This window comes from Gadus macrocephalus, chromosome 23 (genome assembly GCF_031168955.1).
Source record: "Gadus macrocephalus chromosome 23, ASM3116895v1".
Taxonomy (NCBI): Eukaryota; Metazoa; Chordata; class Actinopteri; order Gadiformes; family Gadidae; genus Gadus; species Gadus macrocephalus.
The window spans coordinates 5,615,758-5,641,238 of record NC_082404.1 but is presented as its reverse complement, the minus strand read 5'-3'; the positions used below and the strand labels follow the sequence as shown (position 1 = coordinate 5,641,238).

The 25,481-nt window shown below is 45.2% G+C and overlaps 2 protein-coding genes across 4 annotated transcripts; one reads left to right on the top strand and one right to left on the bottom strand.

Annotated features, from left to right (window-relative positions):
• The first annotated feature begins 868 nt into the window (after nt 1-868).
• Nucleotides 869-17,909, top strand: cpa6 (carboxypeptidase A6). The gene is made up of 11 exons (XM_060044686.1): nt 869-1,297; nt 4,648-4,723; nt 10,492-10,616; nt 11,816-11,930; nt 13,006-13,107; nt 13,520-13,624; nt 14,617-14,727; nt 15,369-15,459; nt 16,049-16,251; nt 16,461-16,545; nt 16,665-17,909. Exons 1-11 carry the CDS (start codon nt 1,179-1,181, stop codon nt 16,877-16,879), a joined length of 1,347 nt encoding a protein of 448 aa, XP_059900669.1. The 5' UTR covers nt 869-1,178; the 3' UTR covers nt 16,880-17,909.
• Nucleotides 13,619-25,355, bottom strand: chrnd (cholinergic receptor, nicotinic, delta (muscle)). Of its 3 annotated transcripts, XR_009524262.1 has the most exons (14): nt 25,153-25,355; nt 24,581-24,726; nt 23,809-23,853; nt 23,584-23,693; nt 22,761-22,916; nt 22,365-22,474; nt 21,834-22,034; nt 21,097-21,208; nt 20,504-20,618; nt 20,099-20,309; nt 19,740-19,855; nt 18,977-19,155; nt 14,010-14,190; nt 13,619-13,898 (listed from the first exon to the last, which is right to left on the bottom strand). XR_009524262.1 is itself a non-coding variant. In XM_060044684.1 (13 exons), the coding sequence occupies exons 1-13, from the start codon at nt 25,208-25,210 to the stop codon at nt 14,151-14,153; spliced, it is 1,599 nt and encodes a 532-aa protein (XP_059900667.1). In that variant the 5' UTR covers nt 25,211-25,355; the 3' UTR covers nt 13,619-14,150. The 3 variants fall into 3 exon arrangements, 2 of the variants coding, with proteins under 2 accessions (XP_059900667.1, XP_059900668.1); XM_060044684.1 differs by having other exon boundaries at nt 13,619-14,190; XM_060044685.1 differs by lacking the exons at nt 13,619-13,898; nt 14,010-14,190 and having other exon boundaries at nt 17,892-19,155; nt 25,153-25,354.
• Nucleotides 25,356-25,481: the final 126 nt, after the last annotated feature.

The following is a 25,481-nucleotide window of genomic DNA, read 5'->3' as shown; positions in this document are numbered from 1 at the left end:
TTAAATCCCGAAAATGTTATTTGCAGGGAGGTTAGGTTAAGTGTTTACCCCTAGTCCTGGGATGAATGCATGTGACTGAAGATGATGTACTAACCTGCAATATAGTGAGTGACCGTCTTTAGTGAAATTACAGAGCCGGAGGGTTGGATAAAATTAGTACTAAGACCTAAGCAACAAAAACAAGTCAATAAACACACAACAACAGCAGCAGGCATATAAACGCTGAAAATAACCTGTAAGGTTATTCAAGTTTTTTTCTGTTATGACAAATCAAATAGGCAACTCATGCACTGGAGTGTTATTTTTCATATATATAGATTAGATATAATTCGCATCACACTTGACGTTTATTACGTATTTATAGGCGAGTAACAGGCATAATGATATATTTATTATATGCATGCACGTTAACGTTAACGAAGCTAAAGATGAATTTATATTTAACAGTTAATAAATTGTTTACTGTGGATACATTTTTCATCCGGCTACTCATGAGTCATGACCAAGTGTGCCAGACATTCAAACGGGGCAAACAAACTTTGTGGGGGGGCAAGAACGACGAGCCGTAAAGATCCTCGTGTGGACCCAAAGCCATGAGATCAACACACACACGGACACACACACACACACACACACACACACACACACACAGGCGCACACCTCCCAACGTCACACACACACACGCACACGCACACGCACACACACACACACACACACACACACACACACACACACTCGCGCGCGCGCACACGCACGCAAACACACAACAGTAGCTGCGGAGGTTCCTGTTGTTACACACCCCCTCGCTGACACTCCGGTCACGTGGCGCAGATCCTCCGCGCTTTAAAAAGGGGGCGTGCCCCGTTGCGATTGCCGCCTCGGCTTCAAAGGGTAAATGCTGCCCTTGTGTCAGTCCGCCGACTTCTGCCACCTTTTTGCACCTTCTTGCCATCGGCAACAAGAGAAGTGTTGGGGGGCTGAGAGACCGCCGGAGCCGACGGGACTTTGTTTGTAGACTAATGGCGCCGGGGGACTACCTTCTTGATTTGAAATGGTGTTTATTGATTCATGGTCCGGTTAAGCTTTTTTAAATAAGTTTTTTTGAGGCGGGGGGTGCAGGGAGGGTTACCTACCTCGAAGCAGCGTTTTTCCCCCGCAGGTAGGCCGACTTGTGAAGGATGGGACTGGACTTTAGGGGGTGCGCTGTCCGCTGCTGGGTCTTACTGGCTGGTGTGATAATCTTCAGCGACATGCAAGTTCCAGTCGATGCTTATCTCTACAACAACCGTTACGTAGGGTGAGTAAAATAATAAAAAAAATCATTCATGTCTTGTAGATCGCCTTTGAAGCCTGCCATCTACACAGAAGCCTGCATGGAGTTCATAGTGAAGGATTTTTAACCCCCTCAGAAAGGCACAGAAAGAGGTTTGTCAAAGACAAGTTGCAAAAGGAGATAGTGTAGGCCTAATTATATGGGGGGGGGGGGGGGGGGGGGGGGGGGGGCATAAACTGTATCAACTGCTATAGTGCTAACAAATTTGATACTTTTTTTATAATAATTTATTTTGTTTGGCAAACATAATAACAGCCAGTTGGTTACAGCAGTAACTGCACTCAAGGTAGAGGTTTTGGTCCAAAGTTGTTGGGTCCTGCCTCAGAATAATGTTATGGATCACTGATAGTTGATAATCATTTTTAGAGGGGAAATTAGGAATGTTCTAACAGGAAAACAGGAAAACCCTCGTACCCCAAAAACCTCAGAAAACAGAACATCTGGAATGCCGGCTGTAGCTCATTCACGCCCTGTTCGACTGCCTCAGTTATTCATTTAGGATGCTTTCTTTGAGATATCCCTATTTATATGCACATTATAGAAGGAAATCAAAAACGTTATGTCTTTATTTTTTGTCTCCCCTTTAATCACAATCACAAAATGTATAATTAAATAAAGAGGTAAGCCTATTCAATGTGTATAAATAGAGCTCCTCTTTGCTGAGGAAAATGGAAATTAATAAGTCTCTCTATTGAATGGAGTGGCCATGATGTTTGTACATATTATTAAGGCAAATCTGCAGTCCTACTCATCGATATCAAGGAAAATACTTCAACACACACACAAACACCAACCCACACAGCTTTGAGACAGTCTTGATCAGTTGAATAATAGACTGATCGTTACAATCCATCCACTATCGCTAATCCTACGAATATTACTTATGCTACTAATGATACAATGTTCTTAGAGAGAGGAGGGAGGGACAGCCCTGGACTGAAAGTGGTGCATTGTAAAGAAGTAGGGCTAGGACTTTATAGAGCTTTTTTTGGATGTGAATCATCCATTAGTCTTCTTATATGTTTGTTTCATTCATTAGAATGGTAGATGATGTTTTATAAATGTAACGACTTTTATCAAAACTTCAAACAGAAAAGAGAAGATTTGAATCTGTAATACCGTTTCCTCAAAGCAGCCTAACTGTAGCATGAAGAGAAGGAGTGCTGGCTCTCAATCATCTGAGAATTTAATATGCTGCTGATAGGAAACACATTTCCCCATACATTATCGACAATAAAAAAAACTGAATAATACAAAACTTATTTCTGTAAAAGTATGTAGCATGGAGGAGATTTAGATTTCCCAATTTTTGATTCCCGAGGCCGGAAGCGCTGTGAAAGCGGTTCAGCCCACGGCAGACACCAGATCCATTTGCCCTGTGTACACACATCTCAGTTTGATGGACCGGAGACATGGCATCGGAAATGATTGGAAGCACAGGGTGGCCGTCCTATTAGCTCCCATTGTCCTGCAGGCCCAGAGCGAGCTCTGCTACTCAAAACAATGGGGCTCTGTTCATCGGGATGGCTTTAAACGCCACAGCTGCTATGCTAAAGTTGCCTTTTTGTTTCAGCCTTTGGTTCAGAATTTTTGACCGAAAGTGATTATAAAATGTCATGTTGTAAGGGATAAGCAAAACCAAAGCAAATGGTTTGTGTGTAGGACCTTTAAACATAGGAAGCATGGTGGCAGCAGCCTTTTGACAGCTGCTTCTCATCCTAAGGAGCAGGGTGGTGGTAGGGGGTAGGGGAGGGTGAGGGGGGGGGGGGGGGGGGGGGTTGTTGGGCTACGCTAACTCTCCATGCTAACAGCTGAAGGACAGCTCGGGCCAAGAGCAGAGCTACGCTCTGAGACTCAGGGCTGAACGAGGAGACGGAGTGGGGGACTGTGGAGATATTGTCTGCAGAGAGAGTCTGTCATCCCTTAGCACGGCTCAGGGCTAGGAGGACTCTGGATTGCAACAGAGCTCGCTCTCTTTGGCCCAGGAGTCAACCGCTGTTTAATTGCTACCATGGGGTCCGTGTGTAGATGGCCTGAGAGCTCATGGTGATGATGGTACAGGCCTCAATGCAAGGTCCCTCTTTGACACATGACTGAACATGTTGGGGTTTTTAGGAAGAAAATAATTGTCTTTATTTAAAGTTTAAAATCTTGTTAAAAGGAGTTTAAAATCTCTTCATAGAATAGCACGTGACCAAAGTCTTTAAGGATTTGAAATAACTTTCTTCTAGTGTTTTTAACAAATTATTTTAGCCTTGTGAAGCACTTAATCTAAGTTCAGTTTTAGTATCTCCATCTTTAGTTAGCAATAATATGTCTGAGTTCAAAGTCTTGTCACGATGTTAGATGTTACCGTAGGAACAGGGTTTGGGTAACATCTGTGGCCCCCCAGCGCAGGGGGAGCAGGAGCTTCCGGGGGCCCTTTTGTTCCTGGAGGCTCCCACTGCAGTGTGGCCCCGTGCCACCTGTGTTTATGGGGCCCCATCTTCCTGTGTCACATTGTAAAAAATAAGTGAAGGACAAACATTTATTTCTGAAGGGCAGGCCAAATAACGAGGCAAGAAATAAATAAACAGAATTGGAAAGAACTACAGATGCAGACAGACAGTTGACAAAGAAACACACCCATTAAAGTTGGCTATTAAGACCAATTCTTTTTTTAAAGGGTATATAAAAAATGTAGCTACTATTGCAAGCACAGAAAAAGGCAGACAACACAAAGATGTAACCTATTATTATTACATAGTTGAACTGGAGTTTAATGTTAGCCATCTTCGCGTTTAAGAAAGTAATTTAAACCAAATAATATCTTTCCCAAAAGATTAGTTTCAGCTTGCTTTTGACATTAGATTGATCAAATCTAAAACATCTTTAACCTTCATCGAACATAGCTGCACCTGGGATGAATCGGAGGCGGGCCTGAACACCTGCGTCGGACCAGGTGTTGCTCCTGGAGCAGAATCCCAAAGCACAGGAATAGAAACCTGTATTTTAGGAAGGCTGGTTGGAGAGGAGGAGTGTGCCCCTGTTATCTGGTCTGCTCTGCAGGACCAGACACACATTTATCTTAAACATCCGCCCTGACGTAAGTGTCGTCTTCCAGTCCGCTGAAGAGGCCGTCTGGATTACCTAGCTGTGCCCCTGAAGGGGGTGTTCTCACTCATTCTCAACACATGTGTGCAGTAGTTGATGGCTTCAAATACCACCACTAACCAGAACTCTTTCCTCCTCCCTATTCGTCATTATAAGTCCTTGTAATCCAAGCTACAGACGTGATGCTGTGTCTCTAATTGAGTTCTGCTCCTGTGTTTCAGTGACCAGGTGTTCCGAGTGACGCCCAGAGATGTGACAGAGGTCCAGGTGCTGAAGAGAATGCTGGGAAATATAAAGGTATAAAGGCGTTCCATTCCAAACCTCCTTCAGGATCTCAGCGACATGCACTCATGGACGCACCATTACACTTACAGACATGCACGTCATGCACAGAGACACACAGGGGCTCGCTCAGGGTGACTCAGGTAACATCTGAGAGTCATTACACATTAGACATTAGAGAGAGGGCTGAAGATACCAGAGGTGTAATAGTTTAAAAGTTGAAAACTGAACAGCGTGGAAGGGAGTCCCTGAACCATGCGTAGAAGAGATGCCCTGATTGGTCAGAAATTAGCCGGCAGCGGTCTAAAATAATACACTCAAATAAAAGCTCTTAATACTAACCTACAGCACCTTAAAATAACCCCAACAGAATCAACAATAAAATAACACAAATAATCAATACTTTGTTGCTTTTCCACTTTGACATAATTTCTCTTGCTAATTAGTATTGCTCGTTGCATAGTTAGATGTTAAATGTTACAATATTCCAACAGGCTTTCTGAACAATAGCTGTCTTGGGTTGTTTCGTGTGGTTTTCTGTACAAATCCGGTCTCGTTGACCGATCGTCAAGTCACGGTTAAAAAGGAGGGTGCAGACGTCAGCCCTGCACCAGCCAGGCTCTCACTGCCCTTATTCACCCCAGCTTCATCTCCTGCTTACTGTCTGGCCTCAGGGCATTCCTCCTCATGTATCGCTGGGATATGTTGTCACTCATTGTCTGTGTGCGTGTTTGAAAGAGTGTGTGGAAGATTGAAAAAAGAGCAGGGGAGAGAGAGAGAGAGAGAGAGAGAGAGAGAGAGAGAGAGAGAGAGAGAGAGAGAGAGAGAGAGAGAGACTCTGTATCTGTGTCCGGCTCCTCTAGTCCTCCAGCGGTTTTAAAGAGGACAGATAGCGGCCGGTCTGAGAGGAGGTGAGCAGTGAAGGTGACGATAGGGCTTGTACATCCTGACGTCAATTCAATAGGCCGTCTCCATTTCAGCAATATAGGCGCATAAGAATGTTAACAGTAGTCATGGTGTTTTAGTCATTGTTTAGTAACTAATCGTGGCAATACTTGTCATGATGGGCTGAAATTGTTGAAAATGCCATATTGTTTCTAATGCAATCAATCAGAGGAACACGGGAAATCAACGTTTTGATTTGCCCACGGTTAGATTTACATCTATTTCAACAGTAAAAAATCACATGATGCATTCTGATGTTCAAACCATATAGGGTACATCATATACACACACACACACTGGCACACACACACACACACACACACACACACACACACACACACACACACACACACACACACACACACACACACACAGAACCAGGGACATGAGCAGTAACTCACTGTCTGAGGTGCTTTGTAGATAGGATCTGTCTGTAGCCTTTCTCTGAAAGTCCTCCACACAAAAATAAGAGGTAATGCAGGGGCATTTTAACCCTAACCCTAACACAAGGGTTTATTTTTTTGCATTAATACAATGCGGTTTATTTCATGGAACATAAATATTGTGAATCCTATGGCAATATCTTGAAAAGCATTAAAAATAATATCTGTGAAGGTATTAAGACTTAGGAGACTATCTGGGACGGTTTAAAAAGAGGAGAGCAGAACAAAGACTGAGGGCTGCAGGGGCGTGCAGCCGGACCCCCCCCCCCCCCCCCCCCCCCCAAGGGGCCATGAAGAACACTCTTGATTAGCCTCCCCGCTCATTAGGGAATAATTACCCATCAGCCCCGGGGAGTGCAGGTGACCTGGCTGTGCTGCGCTTTCAGTTTCTAAACACACAGCGGGGGGATTGTTCCGGACTCTGTTGACCGTAACAGGGGTCATGTGATGTCGTCCGTCCGATAAGTTAGCTCATTTAATGAACAAGTGTTTTGGTTATTATCTCCAGCCGGGAAAGAGGCTTTTGGTGAGGAGCACGGTGGGGCTCTGTGATTGGTCGGCTGATCTAGGGAGTATTTGAGAGATAGGGATGGTTCCGCTGCTGCAGTAAGGGGTGTTTGACTATATATTTGCCATTGGCCTGCTTGCACTGTTAGTGGCGTGTGGTGGCATAAGTATGTGAGACTCAAGTTGTTTCAGGGTGTTTTGGGGAACTACAAAATAGCAGGGAGGGATAATAATGTGAAGTGATACAAATCCACCAGTGGCAGCATTGTACTTTGAAAGCTGGTGGGCAGCATGTCTTGGACTACAAGGGCAGAAGGAAAGGATGCAAAGCCAATTAGTCAAATCAGGCCTCCTCTTGATTTGTAAAACTCAATTAAAAAATCTGGGCCTAGCATTAGGCCTATTTTTGCCCTCAATGACTGAAGCTATTGGTTGTAATTTGGCTATGTTTATTTTCAGCTACAATTGTTCGCAGAAAAATGAAGACATACGGCCAAAAGTGATGCCATAAAAAATGCACCATGCTCTGAATCATTCACTAACATCCTTTCCACAATATCAAACAGAATGTCAGAGTAACAATGAATCAATTAAAAGAACAACAAGAACATTAAGAACATTTCAAAACTATTTGCATGGGATGTAAGCCTAAAATAGTTTGATGCAAATGTGGATGTTAATGGTTGTTTCAGAATGTTGGTCATGGTGTTAAGCCAATTAAGATTGAGGGACTTCATTTATAGATCAAGACAATCCTCCTTGCGGGCTCCGCAGCTCGGCCGCGGGCTACGGAAACGCCAATATAACCGAACAGTGCCACACTGTACCACAACGAACAGTAGCGCACCGCTCGGTGGAAACGAGGCATACGACTGGGTGCGGGTTTGTTGGTTCTCGTAGCCTCGACTTGAGGGGATAACCCCTCCCTCCAGGCTGCTCCAACGCCAGGGCTCCTGCTTATTGGTTCATAGCGCAGCCATGCGCTATGAACAGACGTAGGCGGGATCCAGATCCCTTAGCTGGTCAAACCCACTCAGAGGAGGACTTTCCTCCTCTCTGCCATTGAACCCCATGTTGTTGACCGGGCGCCAACTCTTTCGGGGAAATTAATGGGGGTCAATGGAGGCTGAGGGGGGAACGTCCTCCCTGAAGTAATTGTCAATAGACGATAGGGGGTGCTAATGTCCCTTTACCGAGGGAAACTAACATTACAAAGGCATTAAAGTAGTAATAATTAAGGGCATTAATTCATTAGTAGTCTGGGCAATCTACATTTTTTATTCTCAACAATGCTAAGGAGGATCTTCCTCCCCATCCTCACTGGAGAAGCCTCCACTGATATATATATATATATATATATATATATATATATATACATATATACCCTTAGTATGACAAAGTTTTGCATTGAAGTCAAAAGGGTAGACAGACAATGACTAACCAAGTTAGTCGACTAAATATTACAAATTTTACTTGGATATAAGTGAAACTGTTAAGTTAAATTAGAACTGACAAAAAACAAATACAACAATTCTAAATTGTGATCGGTACAGTGGGCCGCACCAAGAAACCTGAAGATCCAAAGGAATCCTCTGTTCAAATAAGCGTTTCGTTTTTTCTGCTAGACCATCAACATTGTTTCGCTGGCGATGCCAGCAGCTCACCAGCAGAAGGACAACACATCTCCATTTATAGCGGCGCTGTATACACAGCATTAAATCATCAGACAAAAGAAACGCACACACTCACCAGCTACGGAATGCATCTCTGAGTCCCATAAACAGACCGATGACCTTTTAACTGAGCTCAGTGGGGGGAGATAGAGAGAATTAATTGTTAAACTTGTTAATTTTATATTAGCAATGTATTTGCAATTATTGGATGATCTTTTCTTTGTTAAGTGTTCATAAAGTGCTTTGGCATTTCATCGTTCATTTCAATGAAGCGAATTGAAAGAGAGAGAGAGAGAGAAAGATGGAGGGAGTGAGAGAGAGAGAGAGAGAGAGAGAGAGAGAGAGAGAAGGAAAGACCATGAGAGAGAGAGAGAGAGAGAGAGAGAGAGAGAGAGAGAGAGAGAGAGAGAGAGAGAGAGAGAGAGAGAGAGAGAGAAAGAGAAAGAGAGAAGGAAAGCGCATGAGAGAGAAAGAGAGAGAGAGAGAGGTCTCTTTCTAAGGGATTCAGTTCCTTTATTTATTTGATTCAACTCCATCACAGTTGTGCCTGTTGGGGAACAATGTTGAAACATTTAATTGCTCTTGTTGTACTTGGCTGTCTTAAAAAAAGAAGCGGTTGTTAAAATGCCAGAGCACCGTTGACTATATTTTTAAAGGCACCAAACCACCTCTGCAAAGGATCTGTTATCCCGCCAACACTTAGGAAAGTTAAATACGTAAAGTCTGAGTTCTGTAAACCATTACAGCCAATTTACATATTAACAAGCATCTGTGCCAGCCTGCATCTCTCTCCCGCGCCTAATTCTTTAAATGAGAGCCAGCTGAAGACATTTGCACGTTCACTAGCAGAGCGGCAAAATGGAAACATGAACGTCCTCTAGTGACGACTTGTAGATCAGTATAACTACATGTCCTCCTCTCTCTCTCTCTCTCTCTCTCTCAGTGTTAGGGCCAAATGCCTGCACATACACACACGTTCCATTATATGGTTCTCATGAAACAAATCGTTAATCCTGGAGTCCTTCGTTATACCAGAACTTCTGGGGAAGACATAACAGTCTTGTCCGGAAACCAGAAACATGAAAGGGTGGAGTCAGGCCATGTTTCCTGTTAGATGTTCTACTGAAGACAAGCTCCTTAGTGTGAGTGGAGGAAGATTTCAGAAGGGGATGCTCTGTATTCCTACAGGGTCCCGTCTACACGGTGTGGGTTTGAAAGCTTTGAAACATCCTCTTTTTTATTTACAGTTTGCTACTGCTATTTTATGTTCACTGTTAATAGGCAATTACACACTTACAGACCCCCGCCTCCAGCCACATGATTGGTTGAACGAAAATCTCCCAAATTCTAGATTTAAGATCATTATTAAGACAGTCAAAGCAGTCAAATCCCATCAACACAACTGTTTTCATGCTACACATTATGCACTTATCTCTACGGCCGCGTCTGCGTTGATTCATGGTGTATTTCGATAACGATCTGGGCTCTTCTTTGCTTTGTTAGCTAAAGCTAATAGACTGTCCGCCGATAATAGACTGTCACCCTCCACCATCAGCTGACAGTGTAGGGCCCCGACAGCTAGGGATAGCATTCCAGGCCAACAGGAAGAGGTCAGTGGTAGGGAGCGGAGGGGCAGAGGGTTGGCACTGGTGGTGGTGCGCTGGTGGTGGGGTGCCGCTGGGGGGGGGGGGGGGGGTTGTTGTGGCTCTCATTAACACTGCGGGGTCATCTGCATTCCCGACATTCAGCGTGGATGCACCGCGAGCTGCAGGAATGTTAATTATCCACTTCTCACAAGGGCTGGTCAGACACTTATCATCATCAGATGGGCCCTGCCGCGTAGTGTGTGTGTGTGTGTGTGTGTGTGTGTGTGTGTGTGTGTGCGTGTGTAAGAGCGAGAGTGTCGTGTCTGGCTGGCTGTGTGTGTGTCCTTGCATGCACGTGAACATTTGCACAAAAGTCTTTGTGCATCCTTGGGAGGTACTTTGTGTACATGCGTTTACACAAACACGTAATAAGGTGTGTGTATGTGTGTGTGTCTTTTCCTGCATGTAGTTTATTTACATGTGTTTATTTACATCAACACATATTAAGGTGTGTGTGTGTGTGTGTGTGTGTGTGTGTGTGTGTGTGTGTGTGTGTGTGTGTGTGTGTGTGTGTGTGTGTGTGTGTGTGTGTGTGTGTGTGTGTGTGTGTGTGTGTGCGTGTGCCTCAGGTGGACCTGTGGCAGCCTAACAGTGCGTCACTGATCAGACATAACGCCACGGTGGACATGCACGTGAAACTCAACGACACCCAAGGGCTGCATGCACACCTGAAGCGGGAAGGCATCGCCTACAAGTAAGAATCATTTCGTCGCGCCAGAGAATAAATCAAGACACACATGCACGCAAACCCCCCACACACCCCTCTCCCTCATGGAAAAAGTTAGGGCAGGAGAAAGGTTTTTTGTTTACTAAAACGTCCTCCCAATTTGCGCAGCCTCCCTCCGTTGGAATCTCTGGTTACCAAAGCGCGGCCTGCGGTCAGCCAAGGCTGACCGCAGGCCGCGCTTTGGTAACCAGAGATTCCAACGGAGGCCTCTGCGTGTGTAAAGACGTCTGATGCTTCATTAGGACTCTCTCTCGCTCCTCCCGTCGGCCCGGAGACGCACAGAACCTTTCATCCTCTGTGCTGCAGTCCGTCTCCGTAATCCGTAGTGACACGGTGGAGGTTCTGTCAAAGGGCCCTTCCTGATGGACCATGCTTCCTCATTATCTTCCTCGTCGTCGTCTCGCACTGTCTCTCTCCGACAGAGGAAGACGGGGGTCTATCTGCGCCGATGGGCAGGGAACTTAAGGAGAAATACGATTCACTGCTGCGTATGGGAGAAGCCGTAATGCGGCGAAATGTTTGTTGGTGGTAAAAAAAAATACAGACTGCAGAAAACAAATAAGTAATACTAGAACTAAGCTGTATTTCGGAAGATCCTGGGGTTGTGTAAAGTCTTGAAAGAGGGCGAGTTGGGTTGCATTTTCAAAAGACCAGGTTGCTTCAGTTGGATATTTTAGTAAATCTATCATCAAAATACGTTGACCTCAGAAATCTTGAGGCAGCTGGGATTCGATGCCAGTGTAAAAACAAAACACAACCGCTTCATGAAATCTATCCATTATGTTTGAAACTCTGTCTTCTCTCAGTTCTCTGTAGTGGAATTTGATTGGTTGAAAGTATGACGGCCGCACATTGCGTCCCTAACCTCTACATCCGACTATAATTTCCGTGAGATCTAAACAAATATCCTGGCTTTGCCGCATAACTACATTTACCTAACCACACTCAACATCGAAGTTACTCTCATTTAGATAATGAATCACTCCTCAATGACAAAGAGCCATTTTGAGTCACAGTTCTGGTTAATGTTGTAGTCTAGAAGTATAGTATAGTAGTTATAGTAGTATAAAGTATGTACTGTAAAGGTTGATGATTGATATGAGGATGGAGTGGAAGTCTTGGGATTTGATCTGTCAGGTTTAACTCCCCCCCCCCTCCCCCCCCAGTGTGTTCATCTCTAACCTGCAGAAGGAGATTGAGAAGCAGACAGGATACCGCTCGGCACGTCGCCGGAGATCAGAGTCCCACTACGACTATGAGGTGTACCACTCTCTGGAAGAGGTGTGTAGGAACACTGTCTCTCTCCCCCACCCCCCTCTCTCTCTCTCTCTCTCTTTCTCTCACACTCTCTCTCTCTCTCTCTCTCTCTCTCTCTCTCTCTCTCTCTCTCTCTCTCTCTCTCTCTCTCTCTCTCTCTCTCTCCCCCACCCCCTCTCTCTCTCTCTCTCTCTCTCTCTCTGGAAGAGACACACCTCTTCCACTCTCTGGAAGAGGTGTGTAGGAACACTGTCTCTCTCCCCCACCCCCTCTCTCTCTCTCTCTCTCTCTCTCTCTCTCTCTCTCTCTCTCTCTCTCTCTCTCTCTCTCTCTCTCTCTCTCTCTCTCTCTCTCTCTCTCTCTCTCTCTCTCTCTCTCTCTCTCTCTCATTCCATGCTGCCTGACTCCCTGTCCAGACGTATGTAAAATAAATCAATCCCACCCAATGGGAGAATTTGACCTTACGCTTAGAAGGATTATAATCATTATCTTGTCCTATATGCAATGCCAATGAGATAAGTTTGGAAAAAAACAGAGAAACTCTGGGGAGTCCCCTTAAGAGACTATTGCGAAAGATAGAAAGATATTTCTTTGCTCTGTGCCAACAGAATGTACTAATACTCCTGAGTATACCTTAGAATTCCATAAATGAGGTCAAGACAAACTGACTGTTAGAAAACGTTTTGAAAGGAATGGATAAGGAAGGGGAGGTCAAAGGATGAGGGGAACTGAATGACAGGTTTGCCACCAATACACGGCAAACCATGTTGTGCTTGAAGACCGTGAAGATAACGGAAACAACGGAAGCGGGTTGAAGTTGAACTCATGTATGGGAATTGTTTGATCACAGCCCGGGCTTGGGGCTTGTGGGAGGAATCACAGAGTGAGACAATAAAAACTGTTTGCCGAAGCTGGAAAAACAGCTTTTTCTGTACTTTATTACTTCATTATTTGTTCTACCTTTCACAACGTCACACGCCTAAGGGAAGACTGTTCAGTCCAGGATTTTAATATTTTCCCACGTTTAAACCGGAAGAAAAGTAATGACTATCTATCATTGTAAAAACGATGAATTAAATATTGTTTGTGTGACCCGCAGATCCAGAGCTGGATGTTTGAGGTGAACAGAACCCACCCTGAGATAGTGGACATGTTCTCCATCGGGACGTCCTACGAAGGGAGACCCCTCTACGTGCTGCAGGTGTGAGGAGGGGGGTACACACACACACACACACACACAAAGGACAACAAGTTACGATGTATGAAAAACTCGTTAAAAAAGTGAATGATTCAGAGGTTATTGAACTGGTGCCCCAGCCGTTCCAGATCAATGTCATGATGTAGAACGAAGCTAGTTGCATCAGGTGGCGCTAAGCTTCAATACCATGTATGGCCACAGACGGCGCTGTCTCTGAAATGATTTAATTGATTAATGGTGCACAAAAACAAGAATAAATAACATAGTACATTCTTATATATATATATATATATATATATATATATATATATATATATATATATATTTAATGAACGGATCAAAAGCAGATTATTAAGCAGAAAAAGGTGTATTTTAAAGTGAATGATAAAGTGACAGTGTGCTGGTGTCCGGTCAGATAGGAAAGAGGAGCCGTCCTCAGAAGAAGGCCATGTGGATCGACTGCGGGGTCCACGCCCGGGAGTGGATCGGCCCCGCCTTCTGCCAGTGGTTCGTGAAGGAGGTGGGGCTGAGCGGCATGCTGACATTTGGCTTTTCTGTCGTGATCCTGCAACCCTGTTGGCGGGCCGTCGTCCAACAGACCTCCAGCCCACACCTCACTTACAGACATCTGCCTCTGCAGGGAGGAAACGTTAACACTTGCCTTGTTGGAGCGACAGCCTACAGTGGACTAGTTCAGCAGGCCCTCAACATCTGTTGTGCTCATCATGCCTGCTTATGGTGCTGCTTAATGGGACTCCTGCTCTCTCCCATGAGGAGCTCAAACACAAAGAGGGCTGGACCAATGAGAAGAGTATTTTAGTCTAAACAAGTCTGTCTAGGAGCTGTTTTCCTGAAGACAAAACAAGTAACATGATGAAAGGCAACACACTAATTCAAACACTAACAGAAGAAAATACTTGGCCTTCTTTCATCAGTGACTCAATGAGGTCATACGCAGGATTGGATCTTGTGTTTTCATCCTGCGGTCAGTAGTAAACCATGTCAAAGCTTTGTTAGGGAGATCAGGGGCTTTGGTGGTAAGATCTTCACCCAAGACAACCGAAGAAGACTCTTGGCAGAAAGAACCTAACCACACAGAACAGATAACCTTAGAGACCGAAGGACAAAACTATATATACATTATTCAACGTTATTAGACCATGTTAACGGATAAAGGGTGAAGAGAAACAAATTATTTTGGTGTGATAGAAGTTGTGAGCAATGTAGAAATGGTAATGGCAACATTGTTGTAGTTTCCGGTGTTGACCACTAGAGGTCAGGGTAGTATTTCTGTTTCAGACAATTGAAAGGCCCTAGACAAGTCTGCTCACAGAGCGCATATTCACAGTATTAACTGAATATATTATCTTGCCATAAATAAGCTACAGTAAATTAATATAGAACAGTGAACTCTTTAATATATGTTGTCTTTGTAAATATACATATAAGAAAATATTAATATTTCTATAGCGAGCCCTCAGAAATAAGACATGACACTCTTGTTCTCCCTAGGCTATTAACTCCTACCAGCATGACTCTGTGATGAGGAGGCTGATGAACCAGCTCAACTTCTACATCATGCCTGTTCTCAACGTGGACGGATATCACTACAGCTGGACCACGGTATAGTCCCTCTATTTGCACACAGCACACTGGACACACACGTGCACACACACTTGTGTAGCACGTTAAATTGGATGTCTCCTTTTTGCAGCGGTATTTATACAAAACTTGGGAAGACATGTGTATTTAATAAATAGGCTCCTCGTGGTTCAATACGCCATAAAGGAACACAAACTCAGCTTTCCAAGGTTTTGTTGACCTTGTTCGCCCTTGACTCACGGCATCATGTGTTGATTCAGTGTCGCAGTAGGATTAGTAAGCACTGCAACAAAGTTAACAATACAAACAAACAGTTGAAGTCACACTCTATCAGCGGTAATTAATGGCACCTGTGTACCGTACGTTTTGCCTTATCATTATGTTATATAATGATATGTTTTTACAGATAACCATAGGGAGCAGCATTTCAAACGTAATCTATTGACAATGTATTTTCTTTATATTAAATAGATTTTATTACAACAAATAAGTAGATATTTACTTCAAGTGACCATATGAAAGTCTGTATGGACGATAAAGAAATCAAAACAATCTTGAATCTGAACCTGAATTCATTTTCTACGTCTATGTAGTCATGAACACATTGCAACAGTACAGTTAAGTACCACGCAAAATAAGATTCCACTCTTTCTGCCTCCTAGGATCGGTTCTGGAGGAAGACGCGGTCTAAGAACCACAAGTACCACTGCAGGGGCGTGGACGCCAACAGGAATTGGAAGGTGAAGTGGTGCGGTGAGTTCAGCCACATTCACTTGGAAGCTCTCTCTATCTCTCTGTCTCAAACTGTCTGGTGAGTTCAGCCACATTCACTAGGAAGCTCTCTATCTCAAACTGTGGTGAGTTCAGCCACATTCACTAGGAAGCTCTCTCTATCTCAAACTGTCTGGTGAGTTCAGCCACATTCACTAGGAAGCTCTCTCTATCTCTCTCTCTCTCTCTCAATCTGTCCGGTGAGTTCAGCGACATTCACTAGTAATCTGTCTCCATGTCTCTGTCTGTCTGTTTTTATGTCAGCGAGTTGAAACAAGGTTTATGTTGTCCTAGTGAGTTCACTGACATTAACCAGTAACCTCTCTCAATACATACACCTTTGAATACAAATAATAACCGCATAAAATGCGATGAAAAACAAAGACGTCAGATCAGCCTGTTTCTCTCTCGGTGTGTCAAATAAACGGCTGTGTAAGGAGACGACATTTAGCTTGTCAATCACATTCTGGCTGTGGTTGTATCACCTTTGTTCGGCACCATTCCATCCACCTGTGCTTCACTCCAGATCCTCTCCTCTCTCCCACCCCCAACCTGTTCCTCCCCCCACCAGAGGAGGGCGCTTCGTCCCACCCGTGCGACGACACCTACTGCGGGCCCTTCCCGGAGTCGGAGCCCGAGGTCCGGGCCGTGGCCAAGTTCCTGCGCAAGAACAAGAAGCGCTTCAAGGCGTACATCTCCATCCACGCCTACGCCCAGATGCTCCTCTACCCGTACTCCTACAAGTATGCCATGATCCCCAACTTCGGCTGTGTGGTAAGAAAAGTCTGGACGTTACTTAGAATCCATCGATTGTAGTGTTTGTTTCCAAAATCGTTCCAGACAGGAATCATTGGTGCCTGACTGTCCTGTACTGTAGAGTTAAGAAAGGTTTTTCTATTAATATAGAACCAAGATATTCTGTATTTATAAAAAAACTATATGGAAGTACATAAGTTGTCTGAATTGTATCTGTTATCCTCTAGGAGTCTGCGGCCCAGAACGCCGTGACTGCGTTGTACTCGGCCTATGGCGTGAGGTACAGATACGGCCCCGCCTCCACCACCCTATGTAAGCATCCAAATATGGTCATCGCCTTTAACCAACAATAGCAGCGATTGCATTTGCCTCTGGCTGGCTTTCAGAACATGTTTGAAATCGTTCTAGATGTTGTTGTTTTGCTCTTCCAGACGTGAGCTCGGGCAGCTCCATGGACTGGGCGTACCGGATCGGGATCCAGTACGCCTTCGCTTTCGAGCTGCGGGACACGGGCTACTACGGCTTCCTGCTGCCCGAGGCCCTGATCAACCCCACCTGTACCGAGACGCTGCGGGCCGTGAAGGCCATCGCCACCGGCCTGCTGAAAAAGTGCCAGGTCAACAGGGACGTGTTTCCTTACATATGACACAGACAGAAGGAGACTGAAGACGGTGCCTTGCTGCGCGCCGCACACCCAGACGTCTCGCCGTTCTTCTTAAAGGGCTGGTGTTAAAGGGGTGGTGTTATGCCACCAGGTGTGAGTGGGGTTAGCCATTACAAGCCGCTTGGAAATTAGCCTTTTTTCTGCGTTTTAGTGACATCATAAGTGGGAATGTCCGACTAGATGTACGATGGCTAGATCAGTCTACCAGCAGACCCAGTGGACTGTACCGAATGTTGCTGATCTAGGTGGACACGCCCACTTGTGATGTCATTAAGGCGCAAAGGGCGATTTTCAAACGGCTTGTAATGGCTAATCACACTCACACCTGGTGGTATAATATCACCCTTCAACACCGCCAGGCCTTAGAGTGATGGGAGGAACCAAGCTTTTCAGTTGGGGTCTTTTCTCCCCCACACAGGACTCGGAAAATATCCAGCGGTTTGGGGGTGGTGTTCAGATAAGTGAGCAGTATGTCGATATGTACGAGTATGTTTTTATTTTTGGAATACTGAATGCCATACTTTGAATCAAATGTATTTTTTATTGAGCTGTTTACAATGCATGGTCACTCAAGAGCTTGAATGTGGAGTTGAAATAAAACCAAGAAAGGGGGATTAACGTCTTCCAAAAGACGCATGGCATTATTTATCATCTTATTACCGTAATGCCATGAGTTTACGTGCTGCATGGTTCGAGGTTGCATTGTTTCCTATGGTTCACGCTGAACATTGAAAACCTGTCAGCTTAATGACTTTCCAGGACTATTCTATGTCTGTCATTCGGGTGCTTATGCTGTGTAGCAGAAGTGTTTATGTCTGGAAGACATAATGTGGGATATTTTTATAAACGTTACACAATGTATGCCATATTATTATACTGGGCATTTTTTAAAGCCAAATTCAAATGTCTAATTTGTGTTTCATGTCAAGTGGTAAACCAAAAGTGTTATATTGTGTGCAGAGTCAATTTAAGTTTAAAATGCTTCCAAATAAACCACATTTTATACCTTTAATCAAGAAGCCGAAATCACAATGTATGACATTAAAACACTATACACCATTGGTAAATATATAAAACAACATTTAATTTCTTAAATTGTATAGCAATGTGCCTGGTCGTTACTAACAGTACACTCGCCAGTAACTTACGCAAGTATGCAAAATTGCTGCAAAGCTAAATAATGTTGCGTGGACAAGCAAAGTACATATTTCCAGGCATCGGTGGCCGATTAGAGTAGTCTGGTGCATGAGCGACGGTTCACATTGGAACTGAGGAGATGCCATGTTAGCACATCATTATTATTACGCACACCCAGCCCGTTCCCTCCGCTCATAAGGTCTGAAAGGGTGTTTGGTGGGGGCGTGGTCAGTCAACCTTTCTTTGCAACCGATTGGCCGAGCTTCAGGCGGTCGGATCCCATTGGCTGTGTGACCAAAGTCGACAGCATTAGCAAATGTTACATTTCATTAAAGTAAAAACAACTTAAGTGTAAATAAAACAAATTCTAAAGCAGCATAACGACTATTACATGAATTAAACCTTTGTAGAAATGTGTGAAACTGCACTGCCCGATTTCGTCAGGAACTACGTTAATTGCTGTTGTTCGCTGATTGGCCTACTCAGAGACCTGAGCCAAGCTACCCGTGTGGGACTGGTCCTAGACTCATATCTGGAAGCCAACCGGAGGCAACCTCAAGAGATTAGGCTGGCTTCCCAAGGCCAATTCTAGCTCTGCTCTACTGCGTTTTGAAAACACAAAAATAATCGATGTCTTGACAGAAGACTTATTCAAAAAACAAAGTCCATAGAATGACCTTAGAGTGTTCCTTGCCTGGAGAAACGACGAGCTACCCTGCCTTATACACGGTGTGTTGAGGGGGAGACTCAGATACAGACTTCTTACTAAAAACGCCTTCATGCAAACGCAATCAAAACGACTAGAAAACTTCACGTACAAAACAGTTTGGACTAGTGGCACACGAACGGCACTGCAAGGCCTCGCTTGGCAGTTTACTGAAAGGACTGCAGTGCTGAGTCCGTGTGTGTGTGTGTGTGTGAGACGCCGAGCCCCTCCCTCACACCAGACGGGCGCTCTCCTCGCGGTAGTCATGGTGATCCCCGTCGAAGGGCAGGTGGGGCGGGTGGTTGAGGTAGCCCATGAGGAAGATGACTATGGTGCCCAGGGTCATCACAGGGGTCACCAGGAACAGACACAGGCGGTCCACCGTGCGCGCAATGCCACTCCAGTTGTCCTTCTCCTGTCGGGGGGGGAGGGAGAAGGGGAGAGAGAGTATGGTAGAGAGTTGAGGAGAGGGATTGATAGATAGAAAGAAAGACCAAAAGGAGGCTGTATTGGCACATCAAAAGTTTCATTTTTAAATAGAGACAATTACACAGAACACCATTACATAACCTTTTCATTAACATGTGAATTTGCGGTGATGTACTTTGATAAGACATTCTGACACTTGGTATTAGAGAAAAGGACAAAAAGAAAACCTCTGCATGAGTGTATATCTGGTATATTATTTAGTGAGTGGTCATTCCTTTGTAGTTGAATCAAATGTTTGTCGATGTTTGGTAGTGGTTTGGTAGACGTTTGGCAAAGGTTTGGTTGTATTTTAGTTAATCTAGTACCCAGCAGTCCTACTATATTATAGAAGAACGTCCGATGCAGATAATCTTCTGAATAAGCCTCATTCTCACCAGTAGACTAAGCATTCAGAAGTGTTTTCTACAGAAATGCATTTCAACAGGGGCCAGTCAACATGTTTTTTCACAATTGACTACTTCTGGCCAATGTTTCGTACAGGACGTCCGAATCTGTAGTGAAAGACAGCACCTCATTGTAGTTGTTCTTGTTGTGCATGTGTTTGATGATGTAGTTGGCTCCGTCCACCGCAGGCTTCATCTCCCCGTAGAGCTGGTCCGTCGCCTCCCCATCCACGGGAGGCTTCACTAAAGCACACACACACACACATTAAGAGGGCCTTTTCAGTCATGTGTTTATTCTTTCATTCATTTCTTTAGGTTTTTATTTTATGTTTTAACAGTGTGAAGATGTGTGTGCGTCTGAACGTATGCATGTGCATCTTCAGTATCCGTGTGTGTGTCTGCAGTGTGTGGGTGTATGTGTGTGCGTGTTTCTGTGCGTCTGTCTGTGTGTGTGTGTGTGTGTGTGTGTGTGTGTGTGCTGTGAACCTGCGCTGGGCGTGGCCCTCATGGTCAGCCCGTGTCGGGTGGACTGCTTCTCGAACATGAGCTCGCTGCGTGACTTCACGCAGTAGTACTCCTCCGCCATGGCGATGTAACCCGCCGAGCTGGATCGCCGCGGCGACGCCCCGTCCCAGTTCACCTCCGGCTCAGCGGGGAGCGACATGCGGAGGAAGCGAGGCAGCCGCTGCAGGAAGAACTAGAGGAGGAAGGTCCAGCCCCATCATCATCATCATCAACAGGCATGGACATCTGGGGTGTGGGTGTGTGTTTGTGTGTGTGTGTGTGGGGGGTTGTTTGTGTGTCTGTGTCTGTCCGTGCGCGAGCGCGTGTGCTTGTGTGTGTGTCCGTGGATGCGTGTGGGTGTGTGTGTGTGTGTGTGTGTGTGTGTACCTCTTTGGTCCACTCCGTCATGACGTGTGTACTCGGGGTTCTGAAGTGAAGGTTCAGCACCACCACACAGTTGAGCACCACCACCGTCACCAGCACCATGATGAACATCAGGTACCTGACACACACACACACACACACACACACACACACACACACACACACACACACACAAAAGAGATAAACAACATGTAAAATGTGTAAAAGTTTGCATTAAAGGAGTTAAGAACATTAAAGGACAGATCGGGTCTGGGCAATCAAACAAAAACATCTTTATCTACACTCCTTGCTTCACCAATCAAATCTGTCAAATAAGAATATTTAGATTGAGGGCGACCGCCACGAAAGTAAACAACAAACAAGGCAATATAGCGCTTTAGTCTTTGGAATCAATGGTAGTTTGTCAGTACAGAGTTTGTGGATAACATAACCATGGAAGAAGAAAAACAAAAGCAATATATCGCTATTGTTTACAATTGTGGCAGGCATGCACACGCTAAATGCTCATAATTCACAAGAGGTTCATATTTGAGAAGCAGTTGAAGATTGAAGATGGAGTGGACAGGCAGAAGTGATGAAGAGGGAGGAAGGCCTACTTGACGATGAGCGGTATGGACATGGAGGTCTCCGGCAGGCGTTGAGAAATCAGCAGCAGGAACACAGACTGGGCCAGCAGCACGGAGATGGACAGGGTCATCTTCTCCCCACCTGCACACACACACACACACACACACACACACACACACACACACACACACACACACACACACACACACACACACACACACACACACACACACAGTCTCAGAATGATGCAGTGCCTCATTAGACACATGGCTACAGAGTGTATGCTCTGTAGCCATGTAGAAGCTCTGTAGAAGGCTCCAGAAGGATCAGAGAAATTACAAAAGATCAATCAAACAGTGAGTGTGTTTGTGTGTGGTGTTCCCACTGTGGTTTGTGTGTGTGTCTGCGCATTTGTGCGTGTGCATTCAAACTGGTTGTCGCGTTTACACGTCCCAACTGCTATATCGTGCGGATCCTTGCACGTGAGTGAGTGTGTGTGTGTGTGTGCGTTCCAACTGCTTTGTGTCCGTGTCTGTGTGCATGGCATGCGTAAATATGTGTGTAACTGTGTGACTGCTTTGTGTGTGTGTGTGTATGTGTTTTCCGACTGCTTTGTGTGTCTGTGTGTGTGCACGTGTGTGTGTGTGTGTGTGTGTGTGTGTGTGTGTGTGTGTGTGTGTGTGTGTGTGTGTGTGTGTGTGTGTGTGTGTGTGCGTGCGTGTGTTTGCGTGCATGTGTTTGTGTGTGTGTGTGTGTCTGTACTGACTGTCGGCGGGCAGGTAGTACACCAGGCAGGCCAGGAAGGAGATGAGCACACAGGGGATGATGATGTTGATGATGTAGAAGAGGGGCTTGCGCTTGATGATGAGGTAGAAGGTGATGTCCTGGTGCTTGTTGCTCTCCATGGGGATGTGCTTGTACACGTTCTTCCTAGCCGGCCGGTGGATCACCTCCCACTCGCCGTTCTCTGTAAACACGTTGCACACACACACACACACATAGAATCATACACCAACAAAGAGACACACACAGACAGACATACGTAAAGACACACATAAACACACAGAGGCAAAACACACACACATACGTCGGTAATGACACATTTAAAAATACACGCAAGCACACAGAGACACAGACAGATGCATGGACACACAAAAACAAAAAGTGATAGATAAAACAATCACCCACACAAAAATGTCGCTAAACATACCCAACGGATACTTTCATGACAACGTTTCTTTAGAATTCAAGCTAGTCATCCAATATGACCGTGTGGAACCCCTCTAACAGCGGCTACCTGTCCAGCTGGCAGGGTCGATCACGATCCACTCCACGGTGTGCTTCTGCTCCTCGATGTAGTCCTCTTTCAGCAGCATGGTGATCTCCTTCGCGTTGTAGGTCAGCGAGCTGCAAAGCATCATGGGACATTTGAGTAGGATTAACGGGACAGTGCCTCGACTCGCCACAAAAAAACACTACGGTACCATGGACCCCCACTAGGGTACCATGGACCCCCACTAGGGTACCATGGACCCCCACTAGGGTACCATGGACCCCCACTACGGTACCATGGACCCCCACTACGGTACCATGGACCCCCACTACGGTACCATGGACCCCCACTAGGGTACCATGGACCCCCACTAAGGTACCATGGACCCCCACCGTGCAGCCCCCACTAACGGAGGCCTACCTGAACTTGAGGGTGCAGTTCTGCCAGTCAAAGGGGAAGAAGTTGACGTTGATGGAACAGGACGAGCGGAAGATGGCGGGCGGGAGCCAGTAGACGGAACCCGACGGGTCCACCAGCACGTTGCAGTAGTAGGCCACCTCGAACTGGGCGTCGTTACTGGGGGACGAGAGACAGGGGATTACGGGCTGGTGGTGGAGTACACACACACACACACACACACACACACAGTTATATTGATCAGAATACTCTGTTTAAAGGGGAGGTAAATCCACCCCACCCCAGCGTTGCTCTGTTACTTTTGACTAAATGTATAACGTTGTTAAATGGGAGAATTCTCTGTAAAATGTGAAAAGTATTTTCCAGGGTTGCCATTTTCTATTGGCTGCAAACTCTCCATCAAACACCGCCTCGATCTCTTATTTGTTCCTATGGAACTAAATGTGTCTGTTTTTTCTAAAACCTTTACGACTCATGACAGCTCGGATTACATTTTAGGAAACTTGCCAATGTTACTGATTGACTTTAGTTTTGTTTAAAATTCTCTTCAATGTAAAGAAATGTGGTCTGAGGGAGAAAAGGCCAGTATTCGAGTAGAAGCTAGGACACTGCTACTTGGTTCGATCCCTAAACTACCTATCTACTCCTTAATGACCTGCATCTGAATTCACTGTAAACTGCTTCAGATTAAAGTGTTTACTACCTCCGCTGTAGATTAGGAGCTCGAACCTGCGGTTTAAACTCCTTATCGTCATCTGAGGTAACCCAAAATGAGGGCCAATCAGCAAGCAGCCCGGACTCTGATGAGCCTGGGACCGAATCTCACTTGTTTTCCAGAACAATCTCTGGCAGCCACACCATCTTGGACGGCAGACGGATGACTTGGATGTCATCAAACTCTGAGGTGTTCCACGAAAGCCTGTAGTCTGTCCATGTCTACAAACACACACACACACACGATAACTTCATATAACGTCTTTAGTTACAACTAGATTCAAGTGCAGCTGAGAACAAAATGAAATCTATGCATATAACGGTGTATTTAGCTTACATGTTCAAGCCAAACGTTGGTCAACAGCGTCTCATCCACTTCTTTCTACACGGAGAGGAAGAGGAGGGGGGAGGAAGAGACAGAGGGACTAGGTGTTCATTAAGATTCGATGAATTTACACTTATACTCATATAATCCCCTGCCACGTCTTGAGGGAAACCCTAGTGTTCTTCAACGGTGTTGTGTTTTACGTATAGGTTTGATCTGCCTATCATTCATCTTAGTAACATGTTATGATAACCATAGGTGACAGAATAATGTGCTTATTGGGATAATAGATTGAAATATCACATTACCTGCAGACTAATATTACATAGTCATTAATTATAGGCCTATCAGTAAATAAAACAACGTGTTTGCTTTTACGTTTACGTTAATGCGCTTCTGTTTTTTTGCAAAGTGTTTTGTGCAGTTCACTCGGCATCTTGGTCGTCATAACCTATTAACTGTTGTTCAAATTCCTACAGTAGTCCCCAGCAGTAGAATTACAGGGAAAGGTGCTTATTATCATTATTGAGTGCTTTTCAAGCACAAGACAAAATGCCTTCCAGAATAAACAATCAAACATGAACATACTATGTGGACAATAAGAAATAGCATACAACAGAAGGGGGGCAACATTAAAAAGTGTGTGTGTGTGGGGGTGGAGGCCGGGGGTAGTCAAAAACTAGTAAACACAGATTATAATAAAATTGTTATTATAAAACATGAATTAGTATAGCATTAGCAGTGCCAGCAACAGGTGTGGGTGTCGGCCAGGTGACCCGCTGACCAGAGAGATGAGGTTGGAGAGCGTCAGGGCGAAGTACACTTCCACGGGGTCCCGCTGGTTCTCCACGGGCCGCAGCTCCTTGTTGTACTTCTTCTCCTTCAGCAGGTGGTTGATGAGCCGCTCCTCCTCGTTCCGGCCCAAGCTGCCTGCGCGCGCGCACAGGAATGCAGCACAGCGGGCGCGTGAACAGCTGTCAATATGTATGACTTACTGACTCAAATTTGTTCCACATTATAAAACGAATTTGACTGTCGCATTGACCTTCGCTTTATACATGCTTCGGGAACGAACAGCTCAATATCGTTATTCGCATGTTTCAGTTTTAAATCGTGGGCCTATGTGTGAATTCACCCGCCTATGTGACTAAGTGGATGTTATTTTTTGTATTCTCAAGCACAAACAAAAGCTAACAGAGTACAGGTAAAGTACGGCGCAGCATCTCATTAGCATTGCAGTTTGAGGAAAAAAAGTGACAACAAATGTACGGTTATCGCGATAGCCTAATCTGTTCACATTCCAATAAGCCAAAAGGTCAAAAGCCAAACTTCAGTTATTAAAAGTTAAACTCTTACCGCAAATAACGAGTGATATTATAAACAGATTACACGGTCCAAACATGTTGACGGCCATAACCGAGCCGTGTTATCAGGGGGAAGAACCGAGAAGCCCGGTTATGACTTTGGGGGTGCTCCTGCTGTCGGAGGTCTCTGCGCACGGGCCGGGCTCGCCCCCGCTGACGGACCTCGACAGGTGACGAGAGTGAAGCGCCGAGGAAAATAGACCGAGAGCGTTCATGACGCTGTGTGTGGTGTGTAGTGTACCCCGGCTGTTGAGAGCGACCCCATGGTGGGGGCAAGGGAGAGACGGGTTCCGGAGCTCCGAGAGTTGGTTGTTCAAGTCT